Source organism: Syngnathoides biaculeatus, chromosome 3, assembly GCF_019802595.1.
Source record: "Syngnathoides biaculeatus isolate LvHL_M chromosome 3, ASM1980259v1, whole genome shotgun sequence".
Classification (NCBI taxonomy): Eukaryota; Metazoa; Chordata; class Actinopteri; order Syngnathiformes; family Syngnathidae; genus Syngnathoides; species Syngnathoides biaculeatus.
The window spans coordinates 5,751,535-5,774,430 of NC_084642.1; the positions used below are offsets into that span (position 1 = coordinate 5,751,535).

At 45.2% G+C, this 22,896-nt stretch overlaps 2 protein-coding genes across 3 annotated transcripts in view; one reads left to right on the forward strand and one right to left on the reverse strand.

Moving 5' to 3' along the window:
- Positions 1-3,864: 3,864 nt before the first annotated feature.
- nhsb (Nance-Horan syndrome b (congenital cataracts and dental anomalies)) overlaps positions 3,865-22,896 on the reverse strand; it is a 62,392-nt gene continuing 43,360 nt past the window's right edge. The window contains exons 2-13 of the mRNA XM_061813868.1: positions 18,685-18,837; positions 18,464-18,600; positions 16,863-16,910; positions 15,495-15,539; positions 15,305-15,349; positions 14,951-15,013; positions 13,335-13,530; positions 11,992-12,123; positions 10,661-10,813; positions 5,801-8,953; positions 5,575-5,695; positions 3,865-4,498 (exon numbers count right to left, since the gene is read on the reverse strand). Of these exons, the coding sequence (XP_061669852.1) occupies positions 3,865-4,498; positions 5,575-5,695; positions 5,801-8,953; positions 10,661-10,813; positions 11,992-12,123; positions 13,335-13,530; positions 14,951-15,013; positions 15,305-15,349; positions 15,495-15,539; positions 16,863-16,910; positions 18,464-18,600; positions 18,685-18,837 (4,880 nt within the window). The remainder of the gene's footprint in view (positions 4,499-5,574; positions 5,696-5,800; positions 8,954-10,660; positions 10,814-11,991; positions 12,124-13,334; positions 13,531-14,950; positions 15,014-15,304; positions 15,350-15,494; positions 15,540-16,862; positions 16,911-18,463; positions 18,601-18,684; positions 18,838-22,896) is intronic.
- Positions 15,971-22,896, forward strand: part of ace2 (angiotensin I converting enzyme 2) — a 70,180-nt gene continuing 63,254 nt past the window's right edge. For both annotated transcript variants that reach the window (XM_061813857.1, XM_061813858.1), the window contains exon 1: positions 15,971-16,317. The gene's annotated coding sequence lies outside the window, so the exon portion shown is untranslated. The remainder of the gene's footprint in view (positions 16,318-22,896) is intronic.

A 22,896-nucleotide genomic window follows, 5' to 3' on the forward strand; every position in this document is an offset into this window, starting at 1 on the left:
TCTATCTATCTATCTATCTATCTGTCTGTCTGTCTGTCTGTCTGTCTGTCTGTCTGTCTGTCTGTCTGTCGTCTGTCTGTCTGTCTGTCTGTCTGTCTGTCTGTCTGTCTGTCTGTCTGTCTGTCTGTCTGTCTGTCTGTCTGTCTGTCTGTCTGTCTATCTATCTCGAGCTAGCTAGCGAGCTTGCATTTATCGTAAAACAGTAACGTGTTTGTTGAGGTATTCACAGAATACAGTGACTGGTTCCTGTCGAAGTGCGGTCTCTGAACGTGAGTACAGTAAAATGTTTGCGGTGGTTGAGCAGGTGAGAGTTCAAGCCGTCGAAGCGGCGGTCCTACGTGGGTTCCACCGCTTGCGGTACGTGAAAGAATTAGTGGCAACGTACACTTCGGTTGTATTTCACTTTGACATGAACAATGTGGGGACGGTGATTCAGCTGGTAAAACGTGGGCCTCAGAGTTCTGAGGACCTGGGTTCGATCCAGGGGTTTTCTCCGGGCACTCCGGTTTCCTCCCACATCCCCAAAAACATGCAACTTTAATTGGACACTCTAAATTGCCCCTAGGTGTGATTCCGACTGCGGCTGTATGTCTCAATGTGCCCTGCGATTGGCTGGAAACCAGTTCAGGGTGTACCCCGCCTCCTGCCTGGGATAGGCTCCAGCACTCCCCGCGACACTCGTGAGGATAAGCGGCAAAGAAAATGGATGGATGGATGAAAAATTTGTTTAGGGATACCTTTTATTTCAATTAACGTGGATTTAATCTTAATTCGTCCAGTAAGTATGATTTTCTATCCAGCTAATGCTAACTATGGTCGCGGATGTGTTGGAGGCTAACCTAGCTATCTTCAGGCATGTATTAAAAACAAAAGTGTTCGATGGAAATATTTGTCAATCCGTATTAAAAAAAAAACTACGACAACAACATATTAGAGCTGTAATTAAAATGCCACAATCATGTGATACTGTAAAATTTTTGCTCGAGGTTATTTGTCAAAATTTGATACACATACAGTAGCTTAGCTTGTCTAGTCTAACGTTATGTAGAGCTCGTGCACCTACGTCATGAAATCATGTGACTTTTGTTGACCTCGCCATATTGCCGGTCAAGCTAAGCATTCCTCAATGCTAAGTCGGTTGGAGATGACACGAAAATATGTCTTATAGCACGACGCCCAGAGTCTTGTCCGACACCGTTAGACATTTAGAAGGTCAAAATAAACGATGATACTTGGAAAAATGATATAAACTCAACATAGAGGACCCGTATTTAATGCCGAAGTCGATGTTTTCGCCGATAAGAAAGTGGACTGTTAACCCGCTTCCGCTTGTCTCGGACAACTGGATCTACACACGGATCTGGTGAGTAAGTCGTCGAGATTTACACGGAAAAGTCTGAAAGCGTAGAAAAGTCTGGACGCATACAAATACTTTGTTGCTGGATCTGTTCTCATCAGGAATAAATTCCACATAGTGACGGTTTTGACAGCTCGTGAACGTGGAAGCGTTCAGCTACACATTAACCTTTGCTGGAAAATATCAATCTTTTCAGCTAATATTCAATACAAATACCAATATTTAAATAAATGACCCCCGGTTTTACACAAAACTCGCATTCATTAACTATGACTGGGAAAAAAAAAAAAACCGAGGACGGCGTCATCTCCTCGGAATGTACACGGAAGCGATTGTGGCCAAACTTAACCTTCATTTTCTTTTTTAACATGGATTGTTCTCGAATGAGCCAACTTGGCATTATAAATACTTTCTGAGATTGAGAAGAATAATTCCTACCTGAAATGAAGCGATCGGTACACAGGGGTGTGCGTATTTTGGTTGGGCACCATCCATCACGTTTAATTGCCGAAATCAATCGATATTTTCTGGTCTTTTCACCTGCTATTCCATAGAATGACCTCTTTGAATATCTGTCTGGTCCGTTGTATTTATTTACTTCCTTAATACTTATTTACTTTATTTGTTGGTTTACAATTTGAAAAATCTGCTCTGGTTCAACGGCTGCGGCAGTGGAGAGCAGCTCGGTTTGACCGGCAAAATGGCGCCGGGCAAACATGTGACGTCACGCGCACGAGCTCTATAATACGCCCTCTTTGTTATGGAACAAAAAGGCAACAAATGTTGGTTTTCACTCGCCTGCCTTACGGTCAAATGTGCAAGTTTACGGCTAAAACCTTGCGTTGTTTTGATAAAACGCGCGTCGGCTTGCTGCGCGACGACATTTCTTGTCGGTGCGTAGCGTAAAATGTTGGAGACGTGCGCAGCCGTACTAAAATTACAGTTGAAGGAATCGAGTCCGAAGGCGTCAACCGTTGATGAATTGCTTTTGAAAAGATGGGAGCGCGTGTCCGATATGCGGATTTGGACCAAATGTCACGCGGCAGCCGGCCGTCGGGTTGAGCTCTCACCCGTCTCGTGCTACTGGGTCAGTGCAAATGAAGGGTCAGGCAACTCGGACAGAACAGCGTTCGTTGCTCGGGTTTGACGACGGCGCCGCCTGTTCTTCTTTGCTACACTCTTGATAAAAATGTCTTTTTTTTTTTCCTCAATATAGATATGATTTCATATTCGATACAAATATACATATTGTAATTCACTATAAGATATAACTTTTCATCTTTCTCAAAGAATGGTTCAGTGCAAAAAGGGGGAGGTCGGTTATCGGAAAGCTTCGCAAGCGACTCTCGGGCCGACCCGGTTTTGGACCCCCGCCCGGAAGCGTTTTCGCCATCTGCACTGAATGGCGGCTTCAAATGCTTCGTTTTTATCTCGAACGACGACAACGACGGGGGTTTTACGGTTCGTGTAAAATACGATTGTGGTCAGGGGGGTTCGCCTTGAGTCGCCCCCCCAACAAAAGCAAAAACAATCCACTGCGCGATTGTCCCGACGTCTTCCACCAATTGATCTCGTCGACTTTAGCGACTTTTCGCTCCTTAAAAATCCCAGAAAAAAAAAAAAATCTCAATTTGGATCGATGGAAATGCCACAAAAACTTTGCACAGGATTGTTTTGCCACATGAAAAAATCATAATCATAATCATAACAATTGAATAGATCCAGGGGATGTTTCCATTCGGGTCATGCAACATGATGAAGCTTTAGCATCATGTTCAAAGACGTTTTACAAAAATACATGCATCATATTCAAAGTTTCGGATATCATTTATGTGAAGCGATCCGTGGTTCGTCTTTATAGTTTTGCGCTTGATCCCGGTTTTGCTGATATGAACGATTAAAAACTCGGTTTTGGGACCGTTTGGCAACCTACGCAAAAAGACGACGCTCGCCCGCCGTCGGGAATATTTGCGACGCGCTTAATGCAGAGTCCGGTTACTGCTTTGGGCACCAACAGTTGGGAGAATATCAAATTTTTTGTATGTCGTAAGAAAACGCGGGCCCGCGCCACACAGGAAGTACAAATGTCGGTAAATCTCGCATGTGCTCGTACATGCAATCGTTTCACAAAATGTCGCGTCTTATTTTCGTTTTGCAACTTTTTTTTTTATAAATTACAAAAGACAGTTAGATGAAAATATGTATCTTATCTATGAGGGAGCTATCTTTTTTTATAGACATAGTTTTAAAGTAAGGTCTTTTTTTGTTTGTTTTTTGTTTGTTTTTTTAACTTAAAATTTGACCATTTGTCATTCAACTTTTCACAACATCTGAAACCCAAAAATTGCAGTTTCAAATACGGGGCAACACTCAGATTCGGGGGGAGCATTACACCAAAAGCATCAAAGAGACACTCAGTATTATAAAAGTAGGAAGGGGGTGGGGGGGGGGCATTTTGAAAAACAAACAAAAAAAAAAAAAAAAAAGAGAACGTGCGTCAAGCAGTTCTACGAAGATCTGTCGTCATGGGGACTTCCATCTGAGTTCTCGGTCTCCCCCTCAGAGATGGCTTGCATGGGTGCAGTGTAGAGGCGGCTACGAGTACTATAGCGACTACTGTTGGCTACCGGCGGAACCCGAGAGCGTCCCTGCCGAGACGCCGCCGTCATGGGCAGTATTTTCGGGGTGAAGCTCTCGGAGTTGGCCCGGGGAAAGAGGCCCGGTATCTGGATCGGGTCCAGGTTGGGAAGCGGCGGTTCCTGGGGCGCTGAGGTCGTCTCTTCGGCTTGACCGATGGGGCCTTCCAGAATGGATTCCCCGTGGGTCTTTGGCGTTATCGGGCTCTTCAGAATTTCTGTGGCTGACATGCGGTAGCTTGAATCGGACCTGCTGCCTTTCTTAAGCAGCAGGAGTTTGAACTCTTCGTTGGATGTGCTGGATTTCTTCGCGCTGCGGTAGATCGGAACGGGGACGCGTTGCGACCCAGAAACGGCGGCTACGGTGGCCGGGGTGTTGAGCGGGGGGGCTGGTGGCATAATGGCATTGGTGACACTGTGAGGATTCGGCGGTGCTGGGGGGCAGAGACGAGACTTCACATTTAAGTCTCCGGAATCTTTGCGGCCGAGGACCTTTCTCTTGGATCTGATGGGGGTAAAAAGTCAGAATAAAGTCAGATGAGTGAACATAACTGGATAACAAAAACTAACAAACAGTAAATGTACATCCATGCATCAATTTCTTTGCCGCTCATCCTCACGAGGGTCGCGGGGAGTGCCGGAGCCTATCCCAGCTGTCAACGGGTAGGAGGCGGGGTGCACCCTGAACTGGTCGCCAGCCAATCGCAGGGCACATCGAGACAAACAGTCACGCCTCGGGGCAATTTAGAGTGTCCAATTTATGTTGCATATTTTTGGGATGTGGGAGGAAAACGGAGTGCCCACCCGGAGAAAACCGACGCAGGCACGGGGGTAACATGCAAACTCCACATAGGCGGGTCCAGGATCGAACCTAGGACCTCAAAACTGTGAGGCCAACGCTTTCTTGCTGACCCACTGTGCCGCCAATGGTTTTGTATGAATATATGAAATTGTATGTATGTATGAAAATGTTTTATCTTCAAATTATTCTACGTGCTGTCTAACCCTTTGAACAGCGGACTGAAAACAAGTGGTTCTGCAAGAGCATCGAAAGGTACTGACAGTCATATACTCTGAGTAGAACAACTAATTTGAGTGCCACACTGACGAGCTCAGAGAGGAGTTGAAACATTATTCATCCCAGTTCTAGAATCTCGACCTGCAAAAGGACTGGCTGCTGAGGATGAGGCAAGGACCGCTTGGAACGCAAGTCGGTTTCATAATAAAGCCTCGATAAACAGTTGAGCCGTTCTCTGGGTTACACTGCCCCAGGTGGCCAAAACGGGCATAGCAGAAAAAGCGGCATTGAATTGATGCGGAGTGACGAAAAAAAGATTTTAACTATGCCATAACTGTATATTATGGAGTGCTATTTTCTGTCATTTAAATACCTTTCACAATAATTGTAGTTGTTGTTTTTGTTTTGTTTTTTTTTTTTTTATGGGGAAGGCTAGAACTAACTAATGTTCATTTAAATAGGAAAAACCGATTGGTGATGCAAGCGTCTGGAGGTCCTAGTGTGGTCCCAGAGCGAATTAAATGGACTTTCGCAGTAAGAGCGCAGCGGTGACTTGACCACACCTGTGTATCATGGCAAACAGATCCTCAGTTGTCCTGGACTTGTTGGGGGATGTTGTCATATCGTCGTCAACTTTGGCGTCGTCCGTCAAAGGGGAAAGCGAGTTGTCAGTGGGTGTGGAATCTGCGACAGAAGAAACCCCCCCCCCCCCAAAAAAAAAAAAAAAAAAAAATCCCATCACACGTGATCTATGTCTGGTCGTTTAAGTTCAGATGTAGTCAAGCGTACCTTTACTGAAGTAGTCTTCCGTTTCGGGGGTGGTGGAGTCGTCTTTATTCTCGTGCGGCAACAGGTGATGGGCACTTCTGGTAGCACCTGATGTCTCTTCCTCGTCTTCCTGCACCGCTTGCCTCATTCGCCTTGCATCGCTGATTAGGTAAGGATGCGATGTGTCCGCTGTGGTACCAGGCACTTTGACTGGACTAGTCCAGGGTCCTGAGTCCAGGTGAGATCCTCCGGCAAACTCGTAGGCGGGAGGGGGAGGGTGATCCGATCGCATGCCCGCCCTGTGACATGTAACCCTCTGTGGTTCTTTTACCTGTTCTTCTTCCTCCTCATCTTCCTCGTCGTCATCATCTTGGGAAAAAGAACGCTCCCCTAAAATCCGAAACTCGGGGTGTGCGCAAGTTGAATGAGTGAGCCCTCTAAATTCTGTGTGCGAGCGAATATGTGTGTGTAGATCCACCGGCGAAGGGTGCGGAGCGCGCGGCACCGGCCGATGCAAAGGCGAACTGTCATCGGAGAGTTCTGAAAAAGGGTCTATACGGGTCCTGAATGCCGTCATTGACCAGAAGGTACCAGGCCCGTATCGATCTTGCCTGAGTAGGAGGCTTTCGTAAGATGGGGGCCCATCTGGGTGACGTCCGGGGGTGGGCGGTTGAGCGTGATCCGGAGAGGAGGTGTAGTCCTGAGATGGAGGTCTGGGGGGCGGTCTGCGAGGTGGCAGAGGCCTCGTGTGGATTGGGGGTGGGGCTAGAGTAGCCCCACTGGGAGGACATTTGGGTTTGGTAAGGGTTCTTGCTGAGCTTGCAGATTCCAGGTCTGAAGTGGTCACGTTATTACTCGATTTACTGACGGAGTGAAGCTGCACTGAACGTAGAATCGATGGCGTTATTGCCAACAGATTTGAGGTTGGAATTAAAGCAGCAGAGTTTGAACACGGTGGAAGGTTGCTATTTAACGTCTCGGGCACCAACGTCTTTGGTCCCGTGGGCACAGCATTTGCGACTCTGTGTTTGCTGTGGTGAAGCGTATGCAGGTGCTGCGTCCTGTGCGACAGCGTCTGCCTGACGTAGCCGCCGTGAAGAATGTTAAGATCAAGCTGAGAAGGTGGAGGCGGGAAGTCCGGGTCTCTCTTGTAAGCGGAGGCAACAGTAGTTCCATCCCTCGGAAGGTGTTGCAACGAAGAGAGAGAAGACTTCCTCTCTGGCACTTTCGGCTTTCTTTTGCCGGTGGATGGGGACAGCGGTCCTGGAAAGAAGGCTGTTGAAGTTGACGGCAAGGTAGAAGTTGGTGTTTCGGATTGACTGGAATAACCACTGGATGGTGACGCCAGGCCGGCCAACTTCTCAGGTGACCCGAGTTTAAAGTCTCCGGGTGGTTGAGGTGGACTAGCAGCTCTTGTCTCAGAAGACTGGGAAAGATTCTGGGATTGCGTGTCGGTGGAGGAGGAAGAGCTGTCTGGGGACTTGATACAATCCATAACAGTTGTCCCTGTTGCTGTGCTCGAGTTGGACAGGGATTTGTACTCACAGTTGCTGGACTTCAACTCAGCATTGTGAAGCCACAGGTCTGCATAGTCAGATTGTACAGCTCCTTCATCCTTAAACGAGTGCGTGTCTGCTGAGCTAAAGGACATGGGTTCGACTATATCTGTTTCTCCTAGCCCCATAACCCACGTTCCCATGGGCTCTGCGACAAGGCAGGATGTCTCTGAGGGTTCTTGAATGCCTCCTAGATCCAGTTCCAACTTAATATCCGTGGAAGACAATGCGCAGTCTTGTTCGCTAACCATCTTTGGTTCTTCTTGATCTGCCTGTGTGTCTGTTCCCACATCAACACTATTACTGGCGTCTTTCAGGGACGATGTCCGTATGGGTGGGGGAGGTTTAACTTTGGGTTTCCTCAGTGGAAGACAGGGCCTACCCAGTGTCATGGTGCCTGTTTTGTAGTCAGCTGAGGCTGGGGAATAAACTCCTTGGGAAACGGGGTGTGGTGCCACAGTGTTGGATTGGTCACAATCACTCTGATGGTCTGCATAGTTATAGATGTAGTTTCTGTAAGTCGGATTGCTCTTAGAAAACTGCTCAGATGTGTACAAACCCTCCGCATCGGATGAGTAACGAGAGCCAGTTTCTTTGTCAGCGTTGTTGGTCTTTTCACTGAAACACGTTTGGTCTTCTAGAGCTTGTTTGGAACTACAGTGGTGGGTTTGACCGGGGTTTTGGGTCTGCTGATGGTATTGGTCTGGGTCAATCTGGTCCTGGTCTGGAGGATATGCCCATTCCCCCTCGCTGGCTGTACTCACCCCCGCATCATCTAGCTGGTCTGTTGCTGAGGATGTGAAAGAGCTCGACCTGTGGCCTGGTCCTTGAGGTCTCATTTCAGAATGGTATGAGGGGTCCAAGGAAAATCCCTCATCCATGGCATTGGGTACAGTGTTAAGCGATAGTTCAGAGTCACAGTGGGACGAGCCTGTAAGCGGCGGAGAAGAAGGTGGTGGGATCGTTTCAGAGGTCTGAGATGGGCACGTAGAACTGGAGCCACTCCAATTGCCACTTGAAGACTGATGGTCTTCCTTGTGGTCCACGTGGCTACTCAGAGCCCCTGTTGTCGACACGGAATGAATTGGGCTGCTAAAAGTATCGGAACTCGATGAAATCTCACAGCTGCCCATGTCAGCTTTTCGCGGCAAGCGAGACCGGCCCCTTTCCATCCAGCAGTGCTCTGGGCTGCCTCCTCCTCTATCTCTTTCCCCAGATCGTTGCAACCGTTTTAGGCTTCCTAGTTGCAGTGGCTCGGGAGCTGCCTGGTCGTCGGTGCTCTCCTCTTCATCCTTCATCATCATCATCTTCATCCGCGGACTTGGGCCGGGTGGAATAAAATCCTCTGCCTCGTACGGTGACAATTCCTCATCCTCGTCGTCGTCGTCGTCGTCGTCGTAATTGTCATCGTCGTCCTCGTCACTGTCCGTCAGGCGTCCGCCCTCTCGCGGGAGGCTGCGAGATCGCAAGCGTCCGGTGTGCGTTGCGGTGCTTGTGTACGTGGAGTCGGACTGGTCGCCAAGGGAAGAAATGTTGCCCGTCGAGTGGGACAGAGAGGCCGGGATTCCCTGATGGCCTCGTTGCGCTCGAATACGTCTCCTGGAAGGAGCTGCTGTACCTGCAGCGAACACAGAGGGAGACATTCATTAGATGGCAAAAATATTGACAATATCGTTTTACCAGGGTGCAGTGAACCCCTGCAAGTTCGCAGTTCGGCATTCAGAGATTTCTTTTCTTCTGACTTAAGCTTAATTTTTCACTGAAAATATTACTTTGGCACAATTTTGTAGATTATATGCTGTTATTTGATTTAATCAATAAAACTTTTGGGGTTTTCTGACCCCTACAGGAGGTAGTCAAATGGCTGCTTTGTTTGAAACCAGTGTACCAACCACTAAGCCAAGTGGCTAGTCTCAACACTACTTAATATTAATTCATTAATGTACTAGCATGTATTTGTTGGGAGTCCTTGAATGCACCTTATGCGCAGTCGAAGTGAAACTCAAATTGGGTTTTTGCTTCTCATGCAATGCGGCTACTAATAGAAAGTCTACTTTTCTCCACATCTATTATTGTGTGTAAATTCCAAAAGGTAATTTTAATAGCTTCAACCATTTGTCTATTTGTTTGGCCACGTCATGTCATTGTCAGGTCAATTTGTGCTAGCATGTTATTCAGGCCAGTATTCAAGCTAATAGCACTGATGAGCCTCATTTGCAGGTGTTTTAATTGTGTTGAAATTGTGAACTGCTGAAGACAGCCATTAATGTACTGCTAGTTGACATTTGTGTACCTACTAGGTCAGGGGTGCCCAGACTTTTTTACCCCAAGATCTATTTTTCAAACGGCCACCCTCTCGCGAGGGGTAGGGGGTGGGGGTTAAGGTTAATTCTATGTTGCCTCCTATATTTAAAAAAACAGAATTAGCTTTTTGTGCACTGTATTGTCTGTGCTTTCATCCTGGATCAGGCTGTGCCAAGGTGGACTTTTAACATTACACACCATCTCATCCTGCACTTTCTACTTTGGTTTCGGACCAGACCTTTCCCACTCCGAAAACAGAAAATCTCTTCCAGTATAACCACTTTTTCTTCGATTATTTACATCCTCCGACAGTCATTGCATCTTAAAACAACAGCATTTATTTTTTTAACTTTCTTCGTTAATATCGAAAGTAAACATAAGCAGCATGTCTAGCTCGTCTTTGCTCTACGTTGCCCAAACTGTGTCGCTAACTAAAGCAGCGGCGGTGGACGCTGTCATTATAAAACACATTGATGGCCTGCGTAAATACCGTAATACATTTGTAATTATGAGTGTACGTCTTTAAGAGCGGGGCGGGGAAGGCGGGGGTGTAAGGTAAGCTAGGAAAAAGAGAGTGTAGCGGAGCAGCAGTCGTCGTTAAAGAAAGCTCCGTGCGCATCGAGCACCCCTGTTGATTATTCTTTGTCTCTCTCCTGACAGACCGCAGTAAATCAACGAATCCATAAAAATACCAGTCTCAATTTTGGTGGCGAGGTGGGTATAATTTTTTTTGTGGCTTTTTGCTTTTCGCGCCAGGGCTCGGTCCCCAACCCTCACGAGTAGCCCGGCCGGGTTCACTGTACTCGAAAATGGAGTTGCTTGTTTGATGTCGGTGAGGCCAACACATGGCTGTCATCTTCAAACACAGCAATAGTGAAAGGTCAACATGAAACTATGCAGTCACGATATATTTCTATACGTTTTCTTTGTTTTCTCGGGAATTTTTAGCGCGTCGTCGTTATTAACAACCTGGGGGACAAATGGGAAGGAGTGACATGAGGAAACATTCAAAGGAACTTACATGCTATGAGGAAATCGTCTGTTTGGCAGCCAGAGTCTCGAGTGTGGTGAAGGCGACCACTAATTGAGAAGTCTTCGTGACACAGCGAGAGTTGGTGCGGATTGGCATGGACAATTACTGTCCGTTCTCTCGCTACCGGTGATTCGTCTGAGTCTGAATGTAAAATGACATAGCATGCTGAGTCTCAGTAATGTCATGTTGAAATCACTTTCATCATGGGACGTGGAGGGGGTGACGGTGAATCACAAGACTGGAACAAAGTGCCTAACCCTTAGCATCCTCAGATCCCTTCAAACATTTGCGTTACGGACGAATGTGGGCATAGGACATGGTAGTTTGTACGTTTGCAATTGTAAATTGGATTAGAAGACTGCGTGTACGTGAAAAAAATAAGTCAATAAGTAAAGCAAAAATGAACTTAGGGGATAGCTCAGATCTTCTGATGCCTTTTCTTTCCTTTATTTGGGGGTAGTAGAGGGTGCACGGCAAATGGTATTCATTTTGACGGTGGGGGGAGGAAGGGGGTGTTGGGCTTTTGGGGGTGTAATCGTCATCCGGGGGGGTCCTGGATATATAACAATAAATTGAAAATGAAACGAGTTATCGCCGTTGTGCTGAACTTGAAAACTTGTAAAATTCTTTACAAGGCTTTCCGGCGAAAATAGTGCAACGTTTATTTTGTCTTTTAAGACTGTGATGGCCGATTTAAGTATCATTTTAAGGAAGATTAAGACCGTCATTTTGGAAACCCTAAAGTAGCTGCAGAACACAATGTTAAAAATCTTTTTTTTTTTTATATGAACACACAGTACAACCAGTGCCAAGTACAATAATAAATAGGTATTACTTGAACAACACTGTATATCATAAGTATGTGTACTATTACGGTTCTGGGGGTGGGAGTAAGGTGCGGGGGATCAGGTCTCAGGCAAATACGAAACTCCTGAAGCGGTTCCCCTCTACTGCGGGGTGATGCCGACATCGTTACGGCTTTGCGTTACCATGGTTGCCGGGCCAGAACTATTTTGAGCCCGAGTTACGATCAATTGCGTATGCAGTGGACCCCCCCACCACCCCCAAAAGAAAAAATACGCCACCCACCCACATTTGATAGACTGAGACTGCAGAGACACAGTGACTCAAATATTAGCAATTAAAAAGTCAGATTGAGTCATATGTCCCCTTGAAGTAATACATTTCTTGTAAAGAATCTCATTATTGTACCCTGTAGCACTGGTTGAGGGTTTTAAAACGGTCCTTCACCAGATCTGAGCCATCCATAAATCTATAAAAAGAAGACGGACGACAAAGATCCACATGGCCCAACGTACCCATGTCCTGTTGCACTCGTTTGGGTATTCCAGTGATGGTCTTCCTCCTCCGTAACTTCCTCCTTCTCTGAAGAACCGACTGGGAGTGGACAAGGGAGCATCGTGCGCTCGCCTCGCGATCAAATCCGACTCCTGAAGACAAAAAAAAACAAACAAACGAGAATGAATTGATGCCCTTCTTAAATTTTACTTTGAAAGGATTAAAGACTCATTTTTCGTTATCCACTGTTTTAACTCCACCTTGTGGTCTTCACACTTCATTAAGATACTGGACGGTGACTGGGCACAATATTGTTATGAAATTCGGTCTAGAACGTTTCCGCCGTGGAGACGCCAAGTCTAGAACTTTTACTGCATAACTATCCAATACCTACTATGTGTATTGTAATGAGAAAAAAAATACATTTTGGATCCCGATGGTGTTTACTCGCCATACTAGTTTTTCGTTTTACCGTGTTCCGCTCGTAGCCTGTACTGTAGCTATCTTGCTTAGCATTTAGCTTGTCGCTACTTTGTGCGAGCTATTCTCTAAGCTTTCTGTAAAATAAGTTGGCAGTTATCATATGGTGTTCACAAATGTAGAGTATATTGTGTGAAATCCTGTGTACTGATTTATGCTTGTTTCCGTTTTACAGTTTTACAAAAAATAATATTACAACTGACTTTGACAAAGTACAAGAACAGACCAAACCTCGTGTGTTTATTGGATGGAGGGCATTGGATGGACCTTTCTGACTGGTGATATTAAGCTCCGCCCCCCTTAGCTAGATTTGCCATATGCCGCAAACTTCCAAAATGGCGACTGAACAGAACAGGTTTGAAGTGGATTCTCTAACGCGTATTCCAGGTAATATAGCGGTATGTTTTTTGCCAAATGCATCAGACCTGTCCAAGAGAGTTCTACAGAGAGGTCTCAACTATTTCACGCAAAAATATGTACACGGAATTTAGATTTTGGACGGAGCGGGACGCAATGTCAGAGTGACAGCGAAACGTTGGCGATCGATGCAAAAAAGTTTGCCGCCTCACAGACTTCATATTGAAATCCAACAGGATAAAATAGTGGACGTGAACTTTTCCAAGCGCACGCTACTGACAACCAGCATTGCTTGTGGGACAATGTGGCGAGAGGGGGCGTGTCAAGCCAGGGGTTAAGACAATGCGGCGATCTGATTGGCTATTATTATACAAGTATAGACGCTGCGTTGGCTGGTACAGACATTAAGTATTTAAATTTTTGCTCCCTTAGGTCCAGTTTCAAAATAATCACATTGCACGTTTTTTTTTTTTTTTTTTCATTGCTTTTGAATGCTAGCAGGTTCAATTCCACTCTTGTATTTTACCTGTGACGTTGATGGGGATGATACAGGAGGAGACGCCGCGAGATTCGTCAAAAGTTGTCTTCTGATCAGAGGGGGACAGGTTCTCCTTGGACCATTTTGTCTCTTTGTCGGGGGCCGAGGGGACAGCGGGCGTTGAGGTCTTTGTTTTGTGACCTGTTAGCACCTCCTCGTCGTCTCCTTCGCCCGTTGAGGTAGCCTAGATGTGGAAGTCAAGCACGACATGTACAGTAGGTGTCCAATCCGTTCAGCGACATCTTCAGTCTCACTATTGGAAGATCACGCAGTGTTACATGTGAGGACAGAATAATAAAAGGATCTGGTGCCGGGCCATTCCAGAATTGGTGGGGAATTTAGGAATCAATGCTTCTGAAAAATGGAAATCTATAAATTTTCAAGATAAACTAATAATATTGGCATATCAGTGGCAGTTGGAGGGAAGTGCCAGGAGTATGTGAATGGGACCGGAGGAACCAACGGAGCCTGAAAAAGCTCCGCCACCCCCTTTTTGTTCCTTCCCACGTCGGCTTTCAACTCGTATTCCACATTAGTGGGCCAACAAGCCAAAGAGCGCTTGGTGAATTTTGCTTATGAATGATAGTGAGACCGCATCCAACGTCCCGATGATGGCTTGGCCACCACGAGGCGCTCTGATATCGGCAAATATCGATTAGCGCAAAGCTGATTTACGCATTTGAAATAAGAATAGTAGCTATCCAATCAAACTAAAGCAAATTTACAGATTGAATGTTCACGAGAAATATGGCCGTCTCAACTTCCAGTTGTTAAAAAAAAGAGGGGAATAGATTGAAAAAGGGCATCCTGGACATTTCCAAACCAAATGATCATGTTAAACCTGGTTTAAGGACGTCCAAAAAATAAAAATAGGGATTTGGTGGCATTGGATCTTTACATATGTTTTAAAAATTATGAGCCACAAAATCACACCAACAAAACCTTAACCCTCACAGTTCTGAGGTCCCGGGTTCAATCCCGGACCCGCCTGTGTGGAGTTTGCATGTTCTCCCTGCGCCTACGTGGGTTTCCTCCGGGCACTCCGGTTTCCTCCAACATCCCAAAAAACACGCAACATTAATTGGACACCCTAAATTGCCCCTAGGTGTGATTGTGAGTGCGGCTGTTTGTCTCTATGTGCCCTGCGATTGGTTGGCGACCGGTTCAGGGTGTACCCTGCCTCCTTCCCGTTGACAGCTGGGATAGGCTCCGGCACTCCCAGGAACCCTCGTGAGGATAAGCGGCATAGAAAATGACTGGATGGATGGATTTGATGTATGCATATTTTGTTTTTTATATTTGTTAAGCGGGATGAGGGCGGGGAGGCATTTTTGCAGCGCTCAATAGCTATTTAATATTTGAAATCATATTTGGGAATTTCTTTGACTGGAGCAACAGTTGCATTTGGTCTAAGGACATTTATATTTCGTACAAAAAGTGCATGGATTATTTAGACATTTCATGGGGAGGGACAGAACAATTGTGGAATGGCCCCGTTGCCATTGAGTGAAGTCACCAGAAAAAGTAACAGCAGAAGTAAAATATGTAAATGTGGGATAAAGTGAATGAATGGAGTGGCACACACGACGACACAGGTCCAATACCTTTCTATTCCACGGAATGAAGATACATCCCTCAATACGGTGAAGTGAGTAAAAGCACTCAAACTATAAATAAATGGTGCAACAAAAGAAAAGACAAAAAGATGTCATGAATAAAAAATAAAAAAACAAAAATAAAAGGATGAACTAATGAGTGTTTCATTGCATTAGCAACAGCACAAAAAAAAACATTCCCTTAAATTACAATCCTGCACTGTCCTATTTCCTTGTATAAACATCCTCCTTATTATTGCCAAAATCCTCATTTACATTCTTTTATTTTGTCCTAATCAGCATAAAAATAAACAAAGCATGTTTCACTGTCGTTGAAGTGCATCTTTTCAGAACTGTCCTTACCTTTTTTTGCGTCGTCTGAATGTCCGCTTCCTTCCCTGCTCTCTCCTCCACGGGCGGAAAACACAAAAGTCACAATGTCGCTATTGATACTACAGGTATATTAAATATAAATACATAAATAATAAAATATATAAATAAATGTATTCGCGTGGACAAAGATTTGAAACGCGTTCTTCAATCACATCCGTACCTTCCTCTGAATTGTTTGGATTTCTGTTTCTCCCGCTGTCCTCTCCTGAAGGGAGTCAAAGAGAAATAATTCGAGTTAGTGTGATTAAAAATACTTTTCATGAACCACAAAGAGGCGGAGACTGGATGAACAACTTCGATGAGGTACATTTACTATTACATACATTTACATTTCTTACCAGACATGTGATTTTCCCGTTTATATGCGGAATTCGGTCTTTTTAAATTGGATTGATTAAAAAAATAATAATTATATATATATATATATATATATATATATATATATATATATATATATTTGTATGTATTCTCCGTTTTTTTCCCCCTCCGTGCCAGAATCCACACTCCTTCCGACTCCGGTCCGACTTTTGCAAGCGATCTAGAAGATTAGATACGAGTCTGTTGATTGGTTGAATGTGTTCCTCCCGACCAATGAAAACGCTTGTTGCTACGAGGCAGTTCATGGGGCCATTTTCAAGTGAACAAGATGGCGGTGCTCAAGAGGAAAGACGCCTCTCGAGGGAAAGAAATTGATCGATATGTCAACAATAAGTTCCGATGGGGTTGGAAGGGACGAGAAATCGTCGATACCGTTGGAAAGAAGGACGTTGCCACTCTGTTCAGCGACTTCTTTCACAAATGGGATCAGGATACTATTGACTACGGACCAAGAAGTGTCAGGGCATTGGAAGTCTACGCAAAACGACGAAAACTTGTCAAACTACTGAAAGCAACGAAAACAAACTTTTCCATAGCTGCTACATTAAGATATCAACCCAAGGGCAAGAACCGACCCCTGTTGCAGACAGGTCATCAATAATCAGGTGAGAGTTCAGAAACAATTACTTGGAAAAATGTCTCAGTTGCCAAATTATTATAATTGTTGTCAAATTCATGCGTTTCAATCATTTCCTCAAAAAAAAAATCTATATGAAACCACACTTGCATGCCATGATGCAAATATGAATTCAATTTTTATTTATTTAGTTGAATTTGTATATGAATTTTTTGAGGGGTAAAGGTAAGCACCTATATAATGAACGATCGTATTGTGTACATTTTGAAAACAGAATAGCATTTATTTATAGATGTGCTGGATGTATTCCATTCATAATACAATTTATAAAGCGTGCATGTTAAAATTGATGATCATCCTTTGATCATGCTTGGAGCCACCCCCCCCCCCGCCCGCACCTGCTATTTTTCACTCTTTTTTTTTTCCCATTCATTCAAATCACACGTCTGCATTCCAATCACGTTACATGACAACAACGGAATCGAGTATGAGATGGAATGACAAATTTTTTTCAGTACAGGTTGGGATGGTGTAAACAAAGTGAACTTTTGGCTTTAAAAAAAATGTTTTTACCTTCCTTGGTTGAAAGTCTAATTCTCGCTCTCGCTCTTCTCTTTCTTGCTGCACGGCAACACCACAATAAGAGTTTGCGTCAGTTTGATTCTATTCGGAGCATAACATAATGTCAACAATCCCTTTTTTTTTTTTCCTTCCCGTCTTTCTGTCCATCCTCACCAATGCCGAAGTCTCCCCCCCTTTTCACTGGCTGTACATTTGGATCACTGGCTTTACTTTCCCCTGCTTTTCGTAGTTTTACCCTCCCACGTAAACGGATTAAAAGACACTTGAAGACAGTCTGTCACCAAATGGGCGCCCGTCGTGCGACATCGCTTCGAGTTCATGAAAAGAAAAGTCTGTCGCTTGCAGTGCTCCAAATTAGGTCCATCGCACACCGGGCGATGCAAGCGAAAACAAATAAAGATGACCATCAAGAAAAAAAAAAAAAAAAACCAAAAAACAAATGATTGTCGGCGACTCCGTGCGTCTACCGACGGACTGGAAAAAAGAAGAAAAACTGTCAGATTTTGAGGCTCCAATTACAAGACGCAGTATGGTCGTGTATTACTTTTTATGAAACCACAAAAATATGGCGTTATTGTCACGAAAGTAATAGATACTGTAGCCACGAAAAGAGGAAATGCGTGTGGATAAAAGACAGCGTGCATATTTGGAGAAATTTCAATGACAGCGACTTATTTAGTTTCTGGCCACCTGTATGTATGTATATATGTATATGGTATATGTATATGTGTATATGTATATGTGTATATGTATGTGTATATGTATATATATATATATATATATATATGTATGTATCTGTGTGTGTGTGTGTGTGTGTGTGTTGTATGTATGTATGTATCTGGTGTGTGTGTGTGTGTGTATGTATGTATGTATCTGTGTGTGTGTGTGTGTATGTATGTATGTATCTGTGTATGTATGGTGTGTGTGTATGTATCTGTGTATGTGTGTGTGTGTGGTATGTATGTATGTATGTGTGTGTGTGTATGTATCTGTGTGTGTGTGTGTGTATGTATATATGTATCTGTGTGTGTGTGTGTGTATGTATATATGTATCTGTGTGTGTGTGTGTGTATGTATATATGTATCTGTGTGTGTGTGTGTGTGTGTATGTATATATGTATCTGTGTGTGTGTGTGTGTGTATGTATATATGTATCTGGTGTGTGTGTGTATGTATATATGTATATGTATATGTATATATATATATATATATATTATATATATGTATGTATGTATGTATGTGTGTGTGTGTGTATGTATGTGTGTGTGTGTGTGTATGTATGTATGTGTGTGTGTATGTATGTGTGTGTGTGTATGTGTGTGCGTATGTATATGTGTGTGTGTGTGTGTATGTATGTATGTGTGTGTGTTGTGTGTATGTATGTATGTGTGTGTGTGTATGTATATATATATATGCATGCATTCCATGACAGCGCCTTAGAGGCCAAAGTGGACATTAAAAACCAAACAAAACCATGTGTTGTCCTACTATATAGCAGCTGTTTGTTGAACAAGTTTAGCGGGTGAACAATGTGCTGCTGATACCCCCCCCCCCACACACACACGATCTCACGTTGACGGCGTAGTGCTTACCGCTCGAGCCAGCCGACTTCTCTGTTGCCGCCTGATGGAATGTGGTGAGGGGAAGCTGGGTATAGGGGGCACCGTCGAGATGGAGATGGTCACCCTGTTCTTCTCTCGACTCGTGGGCCGCTCGTTCAGCTTTTCGTCTGAAATTTGGAACCACACACGCGTGTGAAAATCTGCACCCAAACGGCCCGGACTGGAACTCTGGGAGACGAAACGCTTGCCACCTCTGCGTAGGGCCCGCAGGCTGAGCTGAGCGTTTTTGTGCAGCTCCTCCAGACATGGCGGTCGGGTGCACGGGTGGAACACGTTGTGTTGTTGGTGCCACGGGGCCTGGTAGTGAAGGGACAGCTTGCTCTCTATTTCCAAGTTTGACACAGCTGAAATGAGAGAGGAAAAAATGTCTTTGAGCAAAAACGTGACAGCAAGCAGCTTAATGATGCATTTGCTCGGAGGGCGCGTATGGACATTATAGTATGCAGCACAAAGCCACGAAAATCCTTTTTGTGAGGCGCGTCACATGGCCAAACAGCTCGCGACTCTGCGCATCTTTACATTATAATAACATTATTTTCATATGCGAATGGTGGCAACACTGTCAACTAAAGCTGATCTGCGCCGACGCTTGATTTGTTTTGGCTTTACATGGTTGTGCTTTGCCCACCGTTTCAAAACGGTTCTTCCGCTCTGGAACTTCAGCCAGCCTAAAATTCATGTTGGATTGGTTAGTATCTTCATTAGCCTCACTGTTTTTGTACGAGTGGGGCATAAGTGGAGAACAACTCACGCGCTAATGCGCTTTCAGAACCATAGAACGAAATTGAGTGCGCCAAGAGGCACCGCTCTGGGCGGTGCCACCTCTGACACCTGTAACAGCGGGTTCGCATTCGGCACTCTAATTGACTGGGACTTGGGGTCAACAATCCAGAGCAATGGTGAGTGTGGTAAAGAAGTGAAGAAACAGGTCCAAGTAGTTGGCGGAAGGTGTCTGGTGTTCTATGTGACTGAAGAGTCTCCGCTAGGATGAAGGGCAAAGTCTACAAAACAGTGGTGAGGCCGGCCATGATGGACGGATTAAAGACGGTGGCACTGAAGAAACAAAAGGAAGCAGAACTGGAGGTGGCAGAAATGAACATGTTGAGGTTCTCGCTCGGAGTGAGCAGGTTGGATAGGATTAGAAATGAGCTCTTTAGAGGGACAGCCAAAGTTGGATGTTTTGGAGACAAGGTTCGAGAGAACAGACTTAGACGGGTTGGACATTTCCAGAGGCGAGAGAGTGAGTACATTGGTGGACCTCGTTTCATGTTCTTGGATCCTGCCTTTAGTCCTGCGTTTTTGTGCCTCAGCCTTGTCGGACAGCTACACCAGGTTTTGACCTGTTTGTGCGATAGTCATCAGACCTCGATTCACGTTCTTGGATCCTGCCTTTAGTCCTGCGTTTTTGTGCCTCAGCCTTGTCGGACCGCTACACCTGGTTTTGACCTGTTTCCGGAATAAAGCCACGTTGAATATCATGCCGTTGCCTGGAAGTCCTGCATTTGGGTCCGCCCCCGTGTCGCTGGTGCATGACGCACACGAGGCGAGAGAACCAATCACAAGCTTCTCCTAAAGTGAGGAAGTGAAATAAAAGCTTTTGTGGCTATTTTTCACCTATAATCAACATCATCTAAAAGCACACATGCCCGCATTATAGGATCATCGAGTGCCATCTGCGATGAGGGAACTGGAGCACGCGTTTGCGCCCCCCTGCGTCATAATTACACATGCCCGCAGTTACGGTTCTCTGCGTGGTGTCACAATGGATGTTCCGAGCGTTAGACTCATTTGCGAACGCGACCCAGTTCTTCGTCTTCATTGAGTTTCGTCATGCTAATTATCGACGTATGTAAAACGCGGGGACGTATTTCGGCGGGTTCTACTGTTGTCTAACGAGAGACAGATGAGTCATCTGGCTATTAATAGAAACTAGTACTGAGTTCTGTAGGATGTATTCAAAGAGAGAGAGCGTAACTTGCAAATGGTGAGAAAATAATAAATAGTAATCAGCAATCAAATGTAAAAACAAGTCAAATTGCAAAACTCGGATGTGGAGGAATCAAATGAATCTATGGAAAGAAAATTAATAGTCAGAACTGGACGGGGACGAGCCAAGATGTGGGCAGAACCAAGTCATTAAGCGAGGACGTATTAGTTTGCATCTGGGTCGAGCAGCGGCATCTCGAGCGCTGAGTGCAAAACCTTGTATTTGGCGGCTGTTAGATACAGTTGCGGTCGCAAGTTCACGGTCCCCAGGACCATTTGGCCCTAAAACCAAAAGCCGAAGAGCCATCACATGACTTCTCAGTTCCAGAAGCTTCTCGCGACGGCTGCTTGTTTTCAAACCGTGCCGCACCAAGCCGTGCTGTCTTCAACTCCTTACGTAGGATTCATTTTCTATGAATCCTCATAATTGGCTACGTAAGATTATGGATGATTTCGTCCATCATCAATGCTTCAGGTGTCAAACCACCCTTTGACCCCCCGACTTGTGTTCCTTCTGTTTCGAACGTACTCTACCGTAGCCACGTTTTACATTCTCACCGTTTTGAGATTCGCCCACGACTCTTTCAGTACCAGCAAATTGTACAAACGTGATGGAAACATGGACAGTTTTCAGTATCGTTTGAAATTGCCCATTGAACTCTTTTCCCACGTCACTCAATCAGTACACATAATGTACTGCAACCACAACTTTTACTCATTTTTGTTTCAAAAGTACACCAGGACCATTCAGAGACCAAGAGAAATGTTTTTGAGGAACCTTCTTTCAATGTGGTGACGGTTCTTGGGACTCTTAGGCGCTTCCTCGACAAAATTGGAACCACTGTCCCATTAATAAAACAAAACACATATACACAATCATGACATGTACGGTTTTTACAGCTTCAAAATCATTTCCACAATTGCCACCATCTTTCGCGTTTGACACAATCTATCCTCACAAGTGCTGGAGCCCATCCCAGGTGTCATCGGGCAGTAGGCAGGGGTACTCCCTTAACTTGATGCCAGCCAAGACCAAAAAAAAAAGTCCCATCAGCGACCCAAACCGAAAGAAATTGCTTTGTTTTGGTTTGCAAAATGCAGAAGTCATATTTATGACACTAGGATGTGATAGTTTTTCACATTATAACGTGAAACCTGTGACATTCTCACATGAACCTTTTCATGACATAATATGATCATAAACCATCCATCCATCTATTTTCTCAGCCGCTTATCCTCACGAGGGTCTTAGGAGTGCTGGAGCCTATCCCAGCTGTCATCGGGCAGTAGGCAGGGGCACTCCCTGAACTGGACGCCAGCCAATTGCAGGGCACATTGAGACAAACAGTCGCACTCACGATCACACCTAGGGGCAATTTAGAGTGTCCGATTAATGTTCCATGTTTTTTGGGGTGTGGGAGGAAACAGGATTGCCCGGAGAAAACCCACGCAGGCACGGGAGAACATGCAAACTACACATAGGTGAAACCGGGTTAGGATCTAACCCGGGAACTCCGAACTGTGAGGCCAATGCTTTGCAGCTGATCCACGGTGCCACCTGACACAAACTAGTAAATCTGAAGTCCATTTCACCCGATGTGGGTCAAATTTGAACTGTCAAAGCCACATTGTACGCACAGAATTTTGAGTTTTTGCGTATTTTGGGTCACATTTGGAATAGTCATCAAAAGTCATTATACTTTATACAAAAGGGTGGAGCAGTTACTATAACGGTACGACTGTACCTGGAATTTCGCTACATCGACCAGGTTTTTGTTTACCTGCTAGCACTGATGCCACCTTCACGTGCTGTAGCCGCGTAAACGATGACATGATCCAAGTTATTGAACGAGTGGGTATCAACCCTACCTTGAGATGGCAGCGGCGCACAGCCGATCCCGAGGCAAGCCAAAGCCATGATCGGCAGCTTTTCACCGGTTTCCCCTTTTCCCCGGTTTCTGTCTTTGTTTGCCGCTCATCCTTTTCTCCTGTACGTTCCCCCGCTTCAGCCACTCCCGCGAGCTCAGCTAAAAATATTTCCGCGCAAAGCGAAACATTTAGACGGCCAACATCTGTAGGCAAACCTCCCCACCCTCCACCTCTCCCCCCGCCCACCTCCTGTTCCTTTTTTCCCCTCCCCATCATCAGATGGCCTGGCAACTACGTGAAAATCTCTCTTTCGGCCAGTGGAAAAGTGGCGGCGGTCAGTATTTTTTTGTTGTTGTCGCTTGTGCCAGAAATGACTTCAAACTTGGGGGGGGAGAAAAAAAAGAAAAGAATATTTCATCACAAATGTTGTGTTTTTCACGTGAAACATCATTTGAACGCGTCCGGGCATGGCCTGCCCCTGACCGTAATCTCCTCATGGTGCAGTAATATGTGCGAGGGCACGACGGGAAGGGGGGGGGGGGGGGGGG